This window comes from Macrosteles quadrilineatus, unplaced genomic scaffold (genome assembly GCF_028750875.1).
Source record: "Macrosteles quadrilineatus isolate MER2022 unplaced genomic scaffold, UCM_ALF_1.0 Scaffold_1__1_contigs__length_201487025, whole genome shotgun sequence".
In the NCBI taxonomy this organism is placed as follows: Eukaryota; Metazoa; Arthropoda; class Insecta; order Hemiptera; family Cicadellidae; genus Macrosteles; species Macrosteles quadrilineatus.
The window spans coordinates 61975948-61995851 of NW_026542594.1; the positions used below are offsets into that span (position 1 = coordinate 61975948).

General features: G+C 38.1%; 1 protein-coding gene across 1 annotated transcript; it reads left to right on the top strand.

The window, feature by feature from the left end:
- Window positions 1–3650: 3650 nt before the first annotated feature.
- LOC128983241 (paxillin-like) lies at window positions 3651–5039 on the top strand. The gene is made up of 2 exons (XM_054402472.1): window positions 3651–4001; window positions 4647–5039. Exons 1-2 carry the CDS (start codon window positions 3704–3706, stop codon window positions 4934–4936), a joined length of 588 nt encoding a protein of 195 aa, XP_054258447.1. The 5' UTR covers window positions 3651–3703; the 3' UTR covers window positions 4937–5039.
- Window positions 5040–19904: the final 14865 nt, after the last annotated feature.

Sequence of the window (19904 nt, forward strand, 5' to 3'; positions counted from 1 at the left end):
ACTAAGCCAATACATTGGACAAATGTGCTTTAAATCCTTCGTTTTGTAAACTTTAACAGGATATGTTTTGGGAAGTATACTGGTATTGTATAACATATTTTAATTGCTTGCAGTAACGGAAGTTTCGCTTTGCTCCGGAAGCAACAGTAATATCCGCTCTTTATTGCCACCAATGTTACAGGAACTCTGTCCTCAATACACACGCTCTCCTACTCTAAACAATCTACAAACTTTACAAACATGCCTTAATTAAAATAAAAATAAGTACACAACGATGTCTTGTCTTGATGAAATGTGGCAAACCATACCCTATAGATGAGGTTTTGGTTAAACGATCATGATATTAGGGAATGAGTCGGAGATACTGTTATACAGGGTGATTTGTACTCAGTGTGACAACATTTTTTTGATGTAAGTACAAAGTAAATGAAGTGTGATGATGCATATCAAATGTTCCAAGTCTCAAACTTAGCGTCCCAAAAAAATATTTTAGGTTTTTCAAAAATAACCATGCTTTTAAACTTAATACAGCGATTTCTCAATTACCTGTATATGGATTTGAGTAGATAATGTCATTTTCGTGTTCTACATTAAATTTTGAACAATAATAATGGAAAATGACGGAGGATCAGTTATAAAAACTCCATTGTAAATATATTCAAAGATAAAAATTAAGATATTTGATAAAAATTTTAAAAACAATAGTCTATTGCATTTTTTACACCCTGTATACAAGAAAGTGTCGGAATATGTTAAAAGCTGCGCCATTTTATAAGCTTTCCAACCATATGCTACACTATTGAGGTTTAGATATTTTTTTGTTTGTTTTAGTGGTTTGAATACCAGAAAACAGGGAACTTTTTTACTGTTTTTACTGTTCAAGCTGAATCAAAAATACAACTTTTGCTTAATACATGCCAACTTTCTATGTTTTAAATGTTAAAGACACCATGCTTTGTAGTCTTCTAACCATTAAAGCGTACATAAGCAGACATAAACCTCAACAGTGTAGCATGTTGGAAAGGTAAAATGGCGCAGTTTTTAACATATTCCGACACTTTCTTGTATACAGGGTGTGAAAAATGCAATAGACCATTGTTTTTAAAATTTTTATAAAACATCTTAATTTTTATCTTTGAATCTATTTACATAGGAGATTTTACAACTGATCCTCCGTCATTTTATATTATTCTTGTTCAAAATTTAATGTAGAACACGAAAATTACATTTTCTACTCAAATCCATATACAGGTAATTGATAAATCGCTGTATTAAGTTTAAAAACATGGTTATTTTTGAAAAACATAAAACAATTCTTTGGAAAGCTAATTTTTAGACTTGGAACATTTGATATGCATCATCACACTTCATTTACTTTGTACTTACACAAAAAAAATTTGTCACTCTGAGTACAAATCACCCTGTATTGATATTAAATGAGTATTGTACACTTACAACATTTATTTGTTGTTATTACAATGTTATAATTTTATTAGTGAATTGTAGTTCGTAATTTCGTCGAGCTATATTGTTCGGGTTGTTCGGTTGTTGCTAGGAGGACATTAGTAAAGAGTGTTCATAATTAACATATGATTGTAAATGCTATACTCTTAACCATATGAACAATTAAGGGTGTTCCTGAGCTATTGAACCTGCACCCCTTTTATGGGATTTTTCAATTATAGGAGAATAATGGGGAATTTAATACACACATGTACAATTACGTCAAATTAAACTTATTTTTTGAAAATAAATTTTGTATTTTTTACCGTTTCTAAATTGCGGCTATTAAAAAATGTAATCTTCGAACATAAACAATTTTACTGAGAAACACAAAGTATATATATTTTTCTGATGAATAATAAATTAACAAATTCGGTTAAATAAATAAAATATACCTCTATAAATAAAAAAAAAAAATATATATAAAAAATATCATTCCTTGTGTTTTTCGGTAATAGTTATTTGTGTAACTAGTGTTCCAAGTAACACTTTGCTGCACATGAGAGAAATGTTTACGCACGAGCCGCAGGCTAGTGTGGAAAGTTTCTCGAGTGCAGCAAACGTACTTTGCGCTCGCGTTTCACATAATATTCATCCTACAGTTAGGCTACTATAAAAGTATAAAGCATAAAAATAATTAGTCTTTCGAACACTAAACAACACGTTTTAGGTTAGGTTAAATTCAAGTGTTGAACGAAATGGGGAACACTGCACCAGCTGATCGTAGTCGTAGTATCTATGAGTGTTGCCAACTCAATTTCAAGCGTACACGTATTAGGTGCCTAATAAAAGCACACGTTTTGTGTTGTTTGGCTGGAATACTGGAGTGCTGCAAAAATTGTTGTAAAAGTAAAATTATTGCTGAAAAAGTAAGTAAATGAAGCAATTAGCTACTTTGCGTGCTAAATTCAGTACAAGAAAGCCCACTTTGTCATGTAATTGTAGGAAAAGTGCTTTGTGTTAGAGATATTAGATTCAAATGTTTAAGAATTGAAAATCTATAAGGAAATTTGTAAAAAAACACATACGAAGATTAGGCATGGGAGACTCATGGCTACATTGCAAAATCTGCTTGTCTCTATGCAAGGAACAATCAAACGAAAGGGGTTAAGGTTATTTGGGGACACCTTAGGCTTATGGCCGTTTAAGGTTGTAAAAAGTAACACGTTATGCACCAATGGTGATTATCAATCGTAAGCATACAACAAATATCATGTAAAATACAAATGTGCATCTACCATTGTCTATTCCAAGGATGTTCTAATGCTGCGATAAACCTAAGTAAAGAGCCTCGAGTAAAGAGTCGTGTGAATATGCATGGACTTGTTTTGTGTGCTGCATATTATCCTTGAGCTCCCATGAGTATGAGCACAGTTCTTACTGAGATATTTTAACATTCTTTCGCTGCATCTCTTTCTGTCTATGTATCTATTTAAGATGCAGTTTAAAAGAACGTGGAGTAAAACGTTTTTTAGGATGTCTTATAATTACTAGGATACTCTTAAGCTTGCCTCGAATCTAAATCAAACTGACATTGATTTAAAATCGTATTGTTAATACTTATCTAAACTATCACACGGTATTTTTGTACAAGAAAGGCTTATGGGACAGAATAAATCCAAGAAGAAATATTGTTGTTGTCACCTGCTTAGCTTCTTTGTTACTTAGTAAACGTAACCATAACACTCGAAACTGAATTATGTTCTATTGTGTACCATTCTTTAAGAGCATAACATTTTATTTCCTCGTTTCAATTGGTTTTTAATGTAGGCTCATTTCATAGAATGGTGTAAAACATCTTTCGTTACAAGTTAGTACTTAACTGCGTTTGGCCTTAAACAGAACATTTCAAATTACAGAATATCATTTTGGTCTTTGGTGTCAAGTTTGATATAGGCGTGACTATATAAACCTATCCGTCCGAATCGGAAATTCCAACGTTCATGCATAACATTGTATCTGTCAATACAGTTAGGTATTATTGCAATTGCGTTTATATGGTATTTGATGGATACAAATGCTCTAAACAGTATCATATTAATGAATTAGTATATTTGTTATCCCTTACATTTTGCATCGATGCCTGCTACTTTGATTTAGCTTGCTAACTTAATGCACTGTATCCTAGGAACCGCAAAGAACATTTAACAGTACTAAATTTAAAGTTGATTTGCCCAAGATTAACACAGGACTTGACACGATGTCAGCATCAGTACGATCTCAGCCGTCGACCGCCTCTCAGCCAGCCCACAAGTCCGCTAGGTCGCCCAAGTGTGCTCTCTGTGGCGGCGTCATCGCGGACGTCGTGGTACAAGCCATGGACACTACTTGGCACCAGGACCACTTCCAGTGTGCTCACTGTCAGAGACCAATCACCTCCCCCAGATACCACGTGTTTGACGGCAAGTCTTACTGCGAGGCTGACTACGCGGCGCTCTTCCTCAAGAGGTGTGACAAGTGCCAACAACCCATCAAGGACGTCGTAGTTATGGCGTTAGGTAAGTGTACATTGGTGAAATATCATACTGTATACAGGTATACAGGAGAGGAAGCTTGACCTGGTTGAAGTATGTAAGATGAACATAATTCCATTGACAGAAAATTATTTTAATTGATGCTGTAAATAGTAACCCATTCTGCAAATAGCTAAAAGCTTTAAAATATATGTCAATGTTCCAATATTTTATTAATGTCACCATGATATTTTTGATGGTGACAGTAATAAAAGACTATAATCGTCTTCTATGTTCGTATTTTAAGTTGAGCATGCGTGCTCGATAAGTGAGTAAATTGAATTGATGATTTAGTCTTTATAGTTGTGTCACTGAGAAGTTTCCTTAACTTGGACCGTAAATTAAAATACCATTATTTGAACAGCTGAGCTTAGTTTTGAGTAATTGATAAGTAACTGACTTTTATTGGGATAGAACATTGAAATTTGCTAATTGTTAGACGAGCCCTTAACTTTCATGCAGCTATTCAGCTATAATTACTGGATTTATCTTAATAATACATCTGTATAAGTTGTTATAAGGTTATACCTTTATCAACTGCTGCAACCTATTTAAAGAACACTTCAATGATAAACTATCAACCTTACTGAGCATATATTCAATATCATTCATGGTTTCCAAACCTTATAGGCAGACCGTGGCACAAAGAGCATTTCACCTGCAACTCCTGCTCCACACTTCTGTCCCACAAGGGTTTCTACGAGAAGGAGGACAAGCCTTACTGCTCAGACTGTTTCGAGGGCAAGTTCTGTCCTGTGTGCCACTCGTGCGGCAGAACCATCGTGGACCAAGCCGTGGTCGCACTAGGAGACAAGTACCACCTGACTTGCTTCAGGTGCACTCGCTGTGATCAAGCTATCAGAGACGGGACTTTCAAGATACTTGATAAAAGACCTGTCTGTGAGAAGTGCTACCTTTAGTGCTATCTGTAGTTGAAGCAATATGAACCAAATACGTCATTAGGATTTTACTTGTTATGTGTCATGTTACATCCACCTTAATAAACCCTAATATGATACCGTGTGTAAGCCAGTTCAATTTAAGACTAGGATAATGCAAACAAGATAACATGATATTATCAATTTGAAGAAATACGTATTGTGAAATTAACATAAGATTTTGCTTAGTTATTTAAACTTATGATAAATACTGTCTATTTACTATCAACAGTAACTTAGTGTAAGTAATAGACCATTTTATGTTCTACAGTTTTGTATCAGTCATTTAAGCCAATTTACCATTTAAAGAATTAGCTATTACCGTAGGTGATAAAACCTAAGACGTGGTACGGATCCACGTGTTCTTTTTAATGTGTCCAGAGGCTAATAACACCATTCGTTAAAATTCATAAATAAACAGGTATATCAACACATAGAGGGCAAACAACTAACGTGTGCCATCATTGGTATCTCAAAAGCTATTATATTTAGAGAAAATATTAAATAGAGAACATAGTATTTTTTATGCCATTATAAATATGAATTCCACTTTTTTCAAAAATGTGCCTATCCCAATATGGAGACTCACTCAAAAGTTTTTATGGATTACGTATTATTTTATGATTGTTTAATAATGTACGGGATAAGACGTTTTTTTCTTGACATTTTACTCGAAAACTAATTTTTTAAGAGCAACAGCGTTAAGGAAAGGATTAAAAAGTCTCAAAATGCACCTGCATTAAAAAATATGATAAAATACAGATAAAAAAAAAATTCAAGCCATTCACCATTTTGAAAATTGGTGGTCATCTTTGAAAAAGTGGAATTCAAAGTTTTATAGAATAAAAAAGGAAGGTATTTATTTTATTTTATTTAGTTTTCATTAAATAGTATAAAATGTTACTAAGCTATTGAAATGTCGATTTAAAAACATACTTTATTACCTTCCTGTAGCAGCAAAACTGAGTACTTATAAAAATCATTCTATTGAAATGGAAAATAAATCAGAGAATTTTATAATGATATCCATTACGTAAATTGAAAAAATCTTAGTTCTACGTGTTATTTTGTAGTACTATATGTATTCGCCAGTTTTATATGCCATGCTAATAACCTAACAAGAGATGAAGGGCGTATAATACTGGTGCTCGTCACACTCATTAAAACAGGAAATAAAGTCATAGTTTGCAAGTATAAGATTATAAGGTTGTTAGACAACAAAAAGTATTGAGATAAATTTAGTTTTACTGCTAAAATTAACAAAACTTACTGTAAATATTGTAAAAGTTTGAATAACAGAAAGTTAAAAAAATACATTGTAAAAACCGTTGATGATAGACTATGAGTGACAGATTCGATTAGGCCTGTCACCCGAGAACCAATGATATTGCACTGTGACGTCACTGACTAAACAGCCTGATCTGATATATGTGCGAAATATTCAACTACCTTATGCCTACACACAATCACTGACTCTATTTACTATATATACAGTGTGTTTTTTTTAACTTGCTTCTTTATTCATGTAAAAACTGCAATAGATGGAAATATGCAGTTTGTGGGAATCGTCTATTCAATTGTTGTGAATTTCATGTGAAGTTCTCATTCTCCTCCTTTCCCCTCTACCCTTAACTTAAAATTTTTAAACTGCTAGGTACCCCTTTTGACATATAGGTGTGAGGGCATGAAAAAAGGAAAAATGGTGCAAACCAGAGATCTCTACGTCAATCCGATAAAAAGTTATGGCAGTTAAAGATTTTATTTTTTCGCCACATTTTCAAAGAAAAACACGTTTTTTTGAACGGCTGTAGCTCGAAAAGCAAAGTAGCTAGCAAAGATTTGAAAGAATTTTCATGATCAGGAATTAAATTTTCTACAATACACTTCTAATCGTTTTCCGAAAATCGCAAACCTTCACCTTCAAAAATCGCCCTACTTCTAAAATTTGTAAAAACTTTTGGTTATTTTACGGGTTTTTAATTGAACAAGCATGCCAGCTAGTCACACCTTTGAAAAATGCTTTTAAAATAAAAAAAAAACTTAAAAAATCCGAGAAATTTTACAAATTTTAGAAGTAATGGTACCTTGCATTTTAAAAATTTTTACTGAAAGGTAGGGGGAGAAAGGGAGTAAACGGAAACTTCACATTAAACTCACAACAATTGTGGCCTCTACGTCAAAAGACGATTCCCGCAAACTGCATATTTCTATCTATAGCAGTTTTAACATCTGAAGCAAGTTAAAAAAACACCCTATTGGGTATATAGTTAATAATACAATGTGTTTATGAATTCAACGCCAAAACAAACCTGCAGACTGAGCAAATCTCGGTTGGCTTACAGAGATTACAATATTTTAACTTAAATATTTCCATAATAAGCTAATATTTATTACTAATGAAAATAATATCAAATATAAAAGTAAGTACTGTAATTTTAAATATAAAATATTTAGAATATACAATGAAATAATTAAGTTTGCTAGATTCCATTATTATTTCGTTATAAACAAGCAAACTACAACGGTTTTAATTTTTTTCCATTATTCTTATGGTAATATTATTTTTTTTTGTTCTTTTCTGGGAATTTGCTCCTTTTAACATTTAATCTTAAAGCAGTATAAACAATTGTTTGTGTTTTAAACGCTGCAAGATTAATGTAATGAAATTGGGCATTTCAATGTTTTAAAGTAAACATTTTAAAAACTAATTGGGAGTAAAAATGGTGTATAAAAAAACCCCAATACCCAGTTCCTATCGTCCCGATAGTTCTGTTTCGCAAAATCAATCATGTTTATTAAATATTTTATATTCATGGCATATTTCATCAACATTTTACTAAAATAACTTGCGTATCGTGTTGACGGACATAACAAACTGACGGATAGTGTTTTTTGCCTCTAGGGACATGAAAGTTAAAAATGTAAATTGATCCTGCGTTTGGGTTATTTCATGCCGATCGGTAAAAGCTGCTTGCTAATAGTAAAAAAATAAACGCTATCAGCAATCTGAAACATACTTTCTCCGATAAGCCTGCCAACAACCTTTATTATGGGTAAGCGGTGAGAGTAACTATGATAATTTTGTAGAAAAAATCACAAAAGTTGCAATAACTTTTTAACCATAATTGTTACAGTAATGGGGGTTGTAATATTTTGTTTGGAATTATTAGGACTATAACATATTAATTTTAATCAAAACTGGGTTTTTCGAAATAAGATTTTTTGTAATTTTATGGGATTTTTATGGAAAATAACATAAGTTACAAGTTACAACAAATTTTGAACCGTAATTTTTACGGAAATGGGATTTGTATAGTTTTGTTCAGAATCTATAGGAATATACATACTTAAATAGTTATCAAAATTGTTTGGGCCATTTTGAGAAAACCAGATTTTTCTGTTATTTTATGGGTCTTTGTGGTAAAATCCTTATTAAAAATCTAAAAATGCCTGGAGATACCATGGATTAGTTCACCCACTTTTATGGGTTTAGGTGGGCCCAAAATGGATATATCCACTCAAAAGTCAAACTCGAAAATTTTTACGAAAACAATACTTTCTCCATAATACTACGGTATAGCCCCCTATACCTATAATTCTTTCCCCTCAGAAAGTAAAAACAGGAAGGACTTGTGGGGTACTTCATTAAAATTATTTGCCATCTTGCTATATATGGTAGTTAACCTGCATGCAGAACGTAAATAGAAAAAGAAAATACATGAACAGTTTCTTAACATAGACGAAAAAGAAATATTTTTCTTTCCTAAATGTCCTAACAGAAACTGGGTCCAATCCAACCTAAAGTGTTTCAACATTCAATATTATTTTACTCGGTGTAATATTCATTCAATGTACATATCGAGCCCCTTAACAGGGTGGCAATAGAAGAAATATACTGTACATCTAACTACTTGTCTACCCTAATATAGTTCTTTGTTTAGTGAACATTCATATAAAATGTTGGCATAGCATAAATAATGGAAATTGAGCGGTAAAACCTACCCCACAGTAAAATATCCCTTTGAACTAGCTATTGGTTCAATGAAGGGTTACACGATCTTATAATGCCTATTTAGTAGACTGTAATACATTTTATGAGGAAATTGTAAAATAAGTAATTTAAACCAAAACCGTATAAATTGAATGAAACATAGTCAATAAAGGACTTGTTTAACAATCCTTTCATAATGTAAAAGAATATTACATCCCTCCTGAGCAATTCATCATCAAATGCACTTCATCTTAGCTGTCAAGATGGTTTTTACAGATTATTTCTAAATGTCTAGAACGTAAAACTAGGAGTGGTTGCATTACTTACGCTTGATTGTAAAGTATAAAATAACTTAAATGTGTTTCAACATCAATTCCTTTCACCGATAAACATATTTTTATTAATATAATTTCACGAGACTATTCGTTTTATTGAAGGAAGAAAACTTGTGGTTCCAACGTGGATGGAGTTAAACTGACGATGGAAGAGTGTCGGTGACGACGATCCATCAAAGTGACAGGTTCAATCAAACCGACGCGTACCCTTCTGCTAGCTGTGCACTGTGCTCTGTGCAGCTCACGGGTCATGTTTGTGTATAGTATCCTTCTGCTAGCTGTGCACTGTGCACTGTGCAGCTCACGGGTCATGTTTGTGTATAGTATCCTTCTGCCAGCTGTACGCTGTGCAGCTCACGGGGCATGTTTGTGTATAGTATCCTTCTGCTAGCTGTGCACTATGCACTGTGCAGCTCACGGGTCATATTTGTGTATAGTATCCTTCTGCTAGCTGTGCACTGTGCACTGTGCAGGTCACGAGTCATGTTTGTGTATAGTATCCATCTGCTAGCTGTACGCTGTGCAGCTCACGGGTCATGTTTGTGTATAGTATCCTTCTGCTAGCCGTACGCTGTGCAGCTCACGGGTCATGTTTGTGTATAGTATCCTTCTGCTAGCTGTGCACTGTACACTTGTGCAGCTCACGGGTCATGTTTGTGTATAGTATCCTTCTGCTAGCTGTGCACTGTGCACTGTGCAGCTCACGGGTCATGTTTGTGTATAGTATCCTTCTGCTAGCTGTGCACTGTGCAGCTCACGGGTCATGTTTGTGTATAGTATCCTACTGCTAGCTGTGCACTGTACACTGTGCAGCTCACGGGTCATGTTTGTGTATAGTATCCTACTGCTAGCTGTGCACTGTACGCTGTGCAGCTCACGGGTCATGTTTGTGTATAGTATCCTTCTGCTAGCTGAGCACTGTGCACTGTGCAGCTCACGGGTCATGTTTGTGTATAGTACCCTACTGCTAGCTGTGCACTGTGCAGCTCACGGGTCATGTTTGTGTATAGCATTCTTCTGCTATCTGTGCTTTATGTAGTGTACAGCTCACGGGTCATGTTTGTGTATAGTATACTTCTGCTAGCTGAGCACTGTGCACTGTGCAGCTCACGGGTCATGTTTGTGTATAGCATCCTACTGCTAGCTGAGCACTGTGCACTGTGCAGCTCACGGGTCATGTTTGTGTATAGTATCCTACTGCTAGCTGTGCACTGTGCAGCTCACGGGTCATGTTTGTGTATAGCATTCTTCTGCTATCTGTGCTTTATGTAGTGTACAGCTCACGGGTCATGTTTGTGTATAGTATCCTTCTGCTAGCTGAGCACTGTGCACTGTGCAGCTCACGGGTCATGTTTGTGTATAGTATCCTACTGCTAGCTGTGCACTGTGCAGCTCACGGGTCATGTTTGTGTATAGCATTCTTCTGCTATCTGTGCTTTATGTAGTGTACAGCTCACGGGTCATGTTTGTGTATAGTATACTTCTGCTAGCTGTGCTCTGTGAACTGTGCAGCTCACGGGTCATGTTTATGTATAAGAGTGTAATATAACATTCATATTAATTTCTTATACATTCTTCTTGCGACCAACGCGTCGCAACAATACTGTTCAACATATTATGTTATATGTAATGAGTTTGTTGTTGGGATCTATTGTAGACATCTCTTATATAGATTGCCCGTTAGTATGAAAAAGTTTGTTTCTAAATTTATGAAGGGAAATTTGCTGTAAAACTTCACTAAGCGAATGAAAACCAAAAATGAAAATGATTATTAAATGTAAAACCAACAAATAATATTTTTTAATAGGCTTACGAGCTTCAAATCAGTAATGTTTGTTTTATTTAGTCAATGTGGCTCAGTACAATAAAAAATTTTTCGGCACTCTTTTAAATCATAACGCATAGCCTCTAGAGAAAAATAAAGTATATGGCATTTGTTGTCTCTCAAAATTTAGCCTTCACATCTTTATTTTCCATCCTAAAACGATATCTTAATAGACTATTCCGTGTGTTTGTGTACAGTTCTTATTTAGTAACTATTTTGACTTACTTTTAAGTATGTGCTACCTTTTAATATGTTTTTTGAAAGAGTATATAATAATTTTTGGTTTGAAAAGAACTATAATCCGTATGCCAAGCTAAAATATTATGTTACGGCTCGGACAACCTTTAAACCAAATTTAACGAGGTCGGTCCCCTGGTACTTATTATTTATTGATGTTGTAAAGTTGCCACAATGACCAAGTACATGAAATTAACCAAAAATGATATAAAATAATAATAAATTATAATGATATAAAAAAATATATAAATAATTAGTGTCACCGAATATAATGCAGATAATGGTGCTTCTCAAGCAGTAGGCCTAGTGCGCATGTACAGTGACTACATTAGGGATTTAATACCTATCCTTTGGGAGAAGGGCCAAAGCAGGCAATACCCACACGACTGCTGCAGATAATAGGATACTTGAGAAATGTTTCCCTGAACTTAAGACCTATACCTAACTAAAACTTAACAGAAATATATATTCTCTTATTTAATATAAGAGTATTCTGGGGTAGAACACAAATTTGTCCATATTAATTTGTAGAAATTAAAATATTGATTCGAACTAAACTGTTGGTTTGAGGGATGAATGTTGTTATAAAATATTTCCGGTTCTTGGTTTAGTGTTTGTGCGACAGCAATATAATTTTTAAGACTACCATCTTTGTTCAGAACTATGGACCAAAAAGCTTAATTAGTAATTGTCACAGCTCAGACACCGTATATACGAGTATAATACTCGTCTTTTGGCTCTACGTTTACCAAACGTAAAATAAGGCTGTCAAACCTTATCGTTGTATGCACCTTATATTTGCTCACAACTTATACAGTATATTATTGGTATAATTTAAAGCTGTTAATATAATATGCATGATGCTTTAGATACACAACCATCAAACAATATTATCAACGGTTGAAGTATTGTGACACCACAAGTTTCAATTAAGCTAAAATACACAATAAATGAATGTGGGAGCCTTGTACCAAGCTACGTCCATAAACAGCCTCTGAGTCTCTGGACTAATGAAAACTCGTAAGCACCCTTATGAAACAGGAGGCTATAAGATGCCAGCCCTTCTTAATGGTGTAAGTTTCATTAAACGGACTTATATACACATTAAACGTGGAGTATGCAAATAACAGGGGTTTACTCGGAAAATCATCCTTCAACTCAAAATATATTTAAAATTTTTCAAGCCGAATAGGCTACAACCTTAAACTCCTCAAATTAAAAAAGTCCAACAATAGTTTTGTCAAGAACATGTCATAGTCTTGTTGTTAGTTGTTTTTTTAGAAAATAAGGTATTTTAGCATATTTAGTAGTATTTTTTACGATGACAAATATTTAAAGACGAAACCATTTGTTATAAGTTTGGAAAAAACGTTTTTACTTGTATAGTATTTTTATAGTATTTATGGTATTGTTACAAGTCAGGAGCCCCGCGCAACAATAGCCAGGCGCCGTCTAAAAAGGGTTGTTTGTTTACACGCTTTCTCCGAACGCGCCAATGATAGACAATAGAACCATGTCAACGGACTACGTCAATAGGGGGTTTGACATCTCCAGAAGCTTCCACGGCGATCTCTAAACACCTTTGTCTAGCCTTCGAGTAGTCTCTAGAATGTTCTACGGAAAGCTTATATAAGGGACCGTCTTCCGGCACACGGCAGTTGAGTTGAGTTAAGTCTTCCGAGAATCATCGAAGCGACGGCACGCCGGTGTGAGTGACCAGTGCTAGTGGCAGTGACAGTGCTAGTGACAGTGAGAGTAACAGTGTAGTGACACTAGTGACAGTGTAGTGACAGAGTAGTGATAAATCCTGTAAAGGTTAGCTGTAAGTAGAATCTTTGTAAATTAGAATAGGCTTTAGCTAGGTTAGATAGGGTTAGTTAGGCGTTAGGTAACTGTAATATCTGTAAATATAGAATAATTAGTGTAAATAAATAGTTATAATAAAATCGCCAAGTTTTTATTGTAAAGAACCTGTTAAGCCCGTAACAATTGGTGTCAGAAAGCGGCATTATTTTGGCGATTTTTATTGTAAAGTATTGAGTTACAGTTTAGTTGTATTAAATATTAGTAATTTGTGTCGTAATTTTGTTTACAAAGTAAAATTCAATTGATTGTTTTTGTTAAACTTGAGTTGTCAAAAATAGAATCATTTATTGTAAATTTTTTTTTAATTGTTTGGCATAAAAATGGCTTTCAAAGGTGTGAAACTTGATGAGTTAAAAGTAGCTGATCTTAGGAGAGAATTAGAAGAACGAGATCTAGATACTAGTGGAACTAAATCAGCCCTTCAGGCACGACTTAAACAAGCTTTAATTGATGCATGTGAGGACCCGGATAACGTTTTATTTGAAACACCTGATTTCAATAAAATGCTTAAGAACTTGGAGTCAAAAATTTCTGAAAATACTAAAACACTAGAATCAAAAATGTCAGAAACTAGTAAAACGTTAGAAAGCCTAGAAGCTAATATTGAGGCAAAAATGTCAGAAAATAACAAAAACTTAGAAGCTAGCATTGAGACAAAAATGTCAAATGTAGAATCAAAAATGCTGAACAAATTAGGTGAATATTCTAGCAAAGTTGATGGTTTAGAAAGTAGGATAAATGAAATTGATGAGAAAGTTAACTGTATAGAAAAGAATCTAGAAGATAGGTTAGTTGATAAGCTTAGGCAGGAGATGGCTGCATCGGGGAGCTTCACACCTTCGTCATCAGCTAGCACTGACGAACTTCGGCAGGATAACGCCCCAGAAACGATCTCCAAGCCAGCGCCCACCATTGCTGCCGCTCAGAACATCGTTCCTCATTTCGATGGCAAAACCCCCTGGGAGGACTACATGCTTCTCTTCGAGACAGCGGCTATGGTCCATGGGTGGACAGAGGAGACAAAGGCTTCAGCACTGTGCCTTGCACTACGGGGCGATGCGTTAGCAGTTCTGCATGCTATGCCAATGGCGGAGCGGAAGAATTTCCCAGAACTAGTGAGGAGATTGGACATGCGCTTTGGGCATCGACACATGGACCAGCTTTACCGATCTCAACTGCGGAACCGGATCCAGAAACCCAGCGAGTCACTTCAGGAGTTTGAAGCCGACATTGCTCGCCTGGTGAGAAACGCCTATCCATCGGTCACGGATGATGTCTACGAGAGTTTGGCTGTGGATAAATTCCTCGACGGTCTACGTGAACCTGAGACTCAACAGGCAGTGAAGCTCGCCAGACCAAAGACCCTGAGTGACGCACTGACACAGGCACTGGAGTTCGAGGCTGTACGGCAGTCGGTGAGAGGTCAGGCCCGAGTCCGTGTGGCAGACGCAGAAACTACATCTCCACTTGACATCGAGGAGCTGGTGAAAAGAGTTCTGGAGGCGCTAAAAACACGTCGCCGGCAGATACGCTGTTGGAGCTGTGGACAGACGGGACATCCCAGGAGTAAATGTCCTTCAACCACATCAGAACCGGAACAGGAAAACTAAGGAGGGTTGATGGAAAGGGGCAACCGTCAGCCCGCGATTTGAAAGCCCCGAGGAAAAGTGTTAAAGTTGCTTCACTTGGAAGTCAGTCAAGCAGTTTCTACATAGATGGAAAGGTGAACGGGCGTCTCCAAAGCTGTCTTCTGGACACCGGGGCCACTATGACCATCCTGAATCCCAACACTGTGTCGACTGAAGATATTTCACCAACATCATGGTCTCTACGTACAGCTACAGGTCAGCTGGCTCAGGTCTATGGACAGACGGTTGCTACCTTCCACATTGGCGGCTGCGTATTTAAACATTGCGCACTAGTTGCCGACATAGACGAGGACGTGATTTTAGGAACCGACATAATGGTGAAGTACGGACTGAAGTTGGACATGTCAAGAGGACTAGTGACTCTCGGAGACGAAGATGTCATACTTCGGCGTGGGAAGGATATCGCTGCACGCGTACTTCTACTGGAAGACACAACGCTACCAGCACGCAGCCAAGTCATCGTCCGAACTACTGTCGAAGGAGATTGGACTAGTGGGCAAAGTGTTCTACTGGAGCCAGGAAGTGACAGTGAAACCCAGCTTGGACGTGGTGTCTTTGTCGCCAGATCCTTATTTAACTTAGGACACGAAAATCCGGTGCGACTGATGAACTTGAATGGTTTCCCTGTGGCGATAAAAAGAGGAGTGAAGATCGGAACGTGCGTGGCTGTTAACTCAGTGGTACGTCAACTAAAATCATGTCCACCATCCCCAAATGGATTGCCGAAGGAGCTGGAAAATTTCGTGGAGAGCACCTGTCAGGATCTGACGCGTCAACAAAGTGCGAAAATAAGGGACTTCATTACCAGATGGCAAGATGTCTTCGAATACGGAAGCGGACCTAGAGGAAGAACAAACATAGTACAGCACAAGATAGACACCGGAGATGCAAAACCCATACGTCAGGCTCCTAGACGACTCCCGCTAGCAAAACGTGACGAAGCTGAGAAAATTATAAAAGAGATGGAAGCGGATGGTGTCATCAAGCCTTCTAGCAGCCCTTGGGTGTCACCTGTGGTACTAGTGAAGAAGAAGGACGGCTCAACAAGATTTTGCGTAGACTATCGCCTTCTCAACAATGTCACCAAGAAAGACAGTTACCCTCTCCCCAGGATTGATGACACACTCGACACTCTGGGAGGATGTCAAATATTCTCTACTTTAGATCTCAGAAGTGGCTACTGGCAGGTCGGGCTCGCTCCTGAGGACAAGGAGAAGACAGCGTTCTCTATTGGGACAGGACTTTGGCAATTCACTGTGCTGCCTTTTGGACTTTGTAACGCCCCTGCTACTTTTGAAAGGCTTATGGAGAACGTCCTCAGGGGATTGTCATGGGAGACATGCTTGGTTTACTTGGATGATATTATCGTCCTAGGCAAATCCTTCGAAGACCACCTGAAGAACCTGGAGAATGTCTTCATGCGACTGCGGATGGCTAATCTGAAGTTGAACCCAAAGAAGTGCAACTTATTCCGCAAACAGGTCAATTACCTCGGCCATGTCGTATCAGACAAGGGAGTGTCTGTGGATCCGGAGAATATCAGAGCTATCACCGATTGGCCAATACCACAGGATAAACACCAAGTTAGAAGCTTCCTTGGGCTGTGTGCTTACTACAGGAAATTTGTTAAGGGATTCGCTAATATTGCCAAACCGCTAACCAAGTTGACCGAAGACAAGAGGACCTTTGTTTGGAATAACGACTGCGAGAAAGCTTTCGAAGAGCTGAAGACTAAATTATGCAGTGCACCCATATTGAGCTACCCACGATCAGACGGAAAGTTCATACTAGACACGGACGCCAGCAATACAGCCATTGGAGGAGTCCTTTCCCAGCTTCAAGATGGAGAAGAACATGTGATCGGATACTTCAGTAAGGTCCTGTCAGCGCCTGAGCGTAATTACTGTGTCACCAGGAGGGAGCTTCTCGCAGTGGTTAAGTCTATAGAACACTTTCATAAGTACCTGTATGGAAGAAGGTTTCTCCTGAGAACTGACCATGCCGCACTGATGTGGTTGCTAAGATTCAAGTCTCCTGAAGGACAGGTTGCGAGATGGTTAGAAAGATTACAGGAGTATGACTTCGAATCAATCCATCGTGCGGGGCCAAGCCACAGGAATGCAGATGCACTATCTAGAAGACCATGCGGGGACAGCTGCGCGCACTGCACACGCAAGGAAGACAAAAGTGCATCAGTTCATCGCGTGACCGCCGTTGACGACGAATGGGACAGTAAGAAACTGTCAGAGGACCAGAAGGAAGACCCAGACCTAAGACACGTCATGCAGTGGAAGATGGACAACAAAGGAAGACCATCGTGGCAGGATATTGCTCCATTGTCTAAGAACGTCAAAACCTACTGGGCGCAGTGGAACTCGATTTTAATGGAAGAAGGAGTTTTGAAGCGAGTCGTCGAATCGGAGGAAGGGGAGCACCGAAAACTCCAACTAATAATTCCTAGGAAGAGGGTTCCTGAAGTTCTAAGGGAAGTGCACGATGGAATTTCTGGAGGCCATCTAGGGGTACATCGTACACTGGTGAAAGTAAGGGAGCGCTTCTACTGGGCTAATCAGAAAGACGACGTCATAGACTGGTGCAGAAGGTGTGCAACATGTGCAGCATCAAATGGCCCTGTCAACAAACGAAAAGCCCCAATGAGGAAATACAACGTGGGTGCCCCGTTTGAGCGCATCGCCATTGATGTAGCAGGACCGTTCCCCATGTCTGATTCTGGAAATAGATTTATTTTGGTTGCAATGGATTACTTCAGCAAATGGGTAGAGGCCTATGCATTGCCTAACCAGGAAGCGGTAACAGTTGCAGATATATTAATCAAGGAAATGGTGAGCAGATTTGGCGTCCCGCTCGAACTTCATTCTGACCAAGGAAGAAATTTTGAGTCAGCAGTATTCTCCAGAATGTGTGAAGTTCTTGGTATCCGGAAGACTCGAACAACACCTCTGCACCCACAGTCAGATGGCATGGTAGAACGCATGAACAGGACGATGGGAAGATATCTGTCAAAAGTTTTCTCCGAACATCAGCGGGACTGGGACCAATACCTGCACCTGTTTCTACTTGCGTATAGGAGTTCTGTCAACGAAACCACCGGCCAGACTCCAGCCAACGTAGTTTTCGGCCGAGAGCTCCGTCTTCCATGTGACCTGCAGTATGGCTTGAAGCCAGATGAATGTGTAGTTGGCGAGGACTACGTATCTGATCTGCGGAAGAGGATGGACGAGATACATGAGAAAGTCCGTCGCAACATATCTGGAGCAAGCGACAGGATGAAGGAGAGGTACGACGTGAAGGCCGAGAAAGGAGGGTTCACACCTGGAGACCTCGTGTGGCTACACAATCCTCGAAGGCGTCGTGGATATTCACCAAAACTCCAGAACTCGTGGGAAGGACCTTATGAAGTTATTTCCCGTCTAAATGACGTCATCTACCGGATTAAGAAGCAACCAAACGGCAAACCCAAAATAGTCCATTTCAACAGGCTTGCACCCTACAAAGGAGATCACGGCCAACAAGATGAACAACAAGTTCGCAACATCTCAACCGAACCAAGAGACGTCGTGCCCGAAGAACGTGGAAAGGCGGAATTGAAACTGCTATATAAGGACCTCTTCACCTTGCCAGTGGATTCTTGGCCCACTGCGTAGCAGAAGACCTGAGAGCGTCGCGAGGTTTAGCCACAGTCTTCAGGAAAAAGTTTGGAGGGACTCAAGATCTTGAGCGTCAGAGACCCGCCATTGGCACCACCCTTCACCTGAAGCGCAATGGACAGCATTTGTTCTACCTCGTTACGAAGGAAGCGTCAAGCCAGAAGCCCTCCTACGAATCGTTGAAGAAAAGCCTGAAAGACCTGCGAGACACACTTCTTCGGATTGGAATCAAAAAGCTTGCTATTCCCAGGCTGGGATGTGGTTATGACGGTCTGGAATGGAGGATTGTGAGAAAAATGGTACAGGAACTTTTTAAGGACACTGGCATCGAAATTGTGGTCTGCGTATACAACCCATGGGGAGCCTCCGGTGGACCAGAAGATCGCAAGCTTCATGGGAAATCTGTTCTGGGACAGAACAGTCTTAAGGAGGGGGTAGTGTTACAAGTCAGGAGCCCCGCGCAACAATAGCCAGGCGCCGTCTAAAAAGGGTTGTTTGTTTACACGCTTTCTCCGAACGCGCCAATGATAGACAATAGAACCATGTCAACGGACTACGTCAATAGGGGGTTTGACATCTCCAGAAGCTTCCACGGCGATCTCTAAACACCTTTGTCTAGCCTTCGAGTAGTCTCTAGAATGTTCTACGGAAAGCTTATATAAGGGACCGTCTTCCGGCACACGGCAGTTGAGTTGAGTTAAGTCTTCCGAGAATCATCGAAGCGACGGCACGCCGGTGTGAGTGACCAGTGCTAGTGGCAGTGACAGTGCTAGTGACAGTGAGAGTAACAGTGTAGTGACACTAGTGACAGTGTAGTGACAGAGTAGTGATAAATCCTGTAAAGGTTAGCTGTAAGTAGAATCTTTGTAAATTAGAATAGGCTTTAGCTAGGTTAGATAGGGTTAGTTAGGCGTTAGGTAACTGTAATATCTGTAAATATAGAATAATTAGTGTAAATAAATAGTTATAATAAAATCGCCAAGTTTTTATTGTAAAGAACCTGTTAAGCGCGTAACAGTATGTATGGTATTTTTTTTTGTAGGATCACGTAGGCTTACAATTCCTACGTCTCATTGTAGACAACGCTATTTGTCAGAATGGCAGTGTTTAATTACAAACATAGTAGCAACTCAAGTAAATTGTGTTTAAGATCCCGTATAAAACGTATTTGAATAACAACATTTCTGGTCTGCATTTTTAAATAAGTAAACGCGAATAAAAAAAATCATTTCACTACGCCAAAGCTGGAAACATCGGCTTTATAAAGGTTAGTAGCCAAATTGTTTTACTAGATGCATAATTTATTATGTTATGTACATATATATATATATATATATATATATATATATAATGGAATGAGTCTTTTATGTAGATTACGG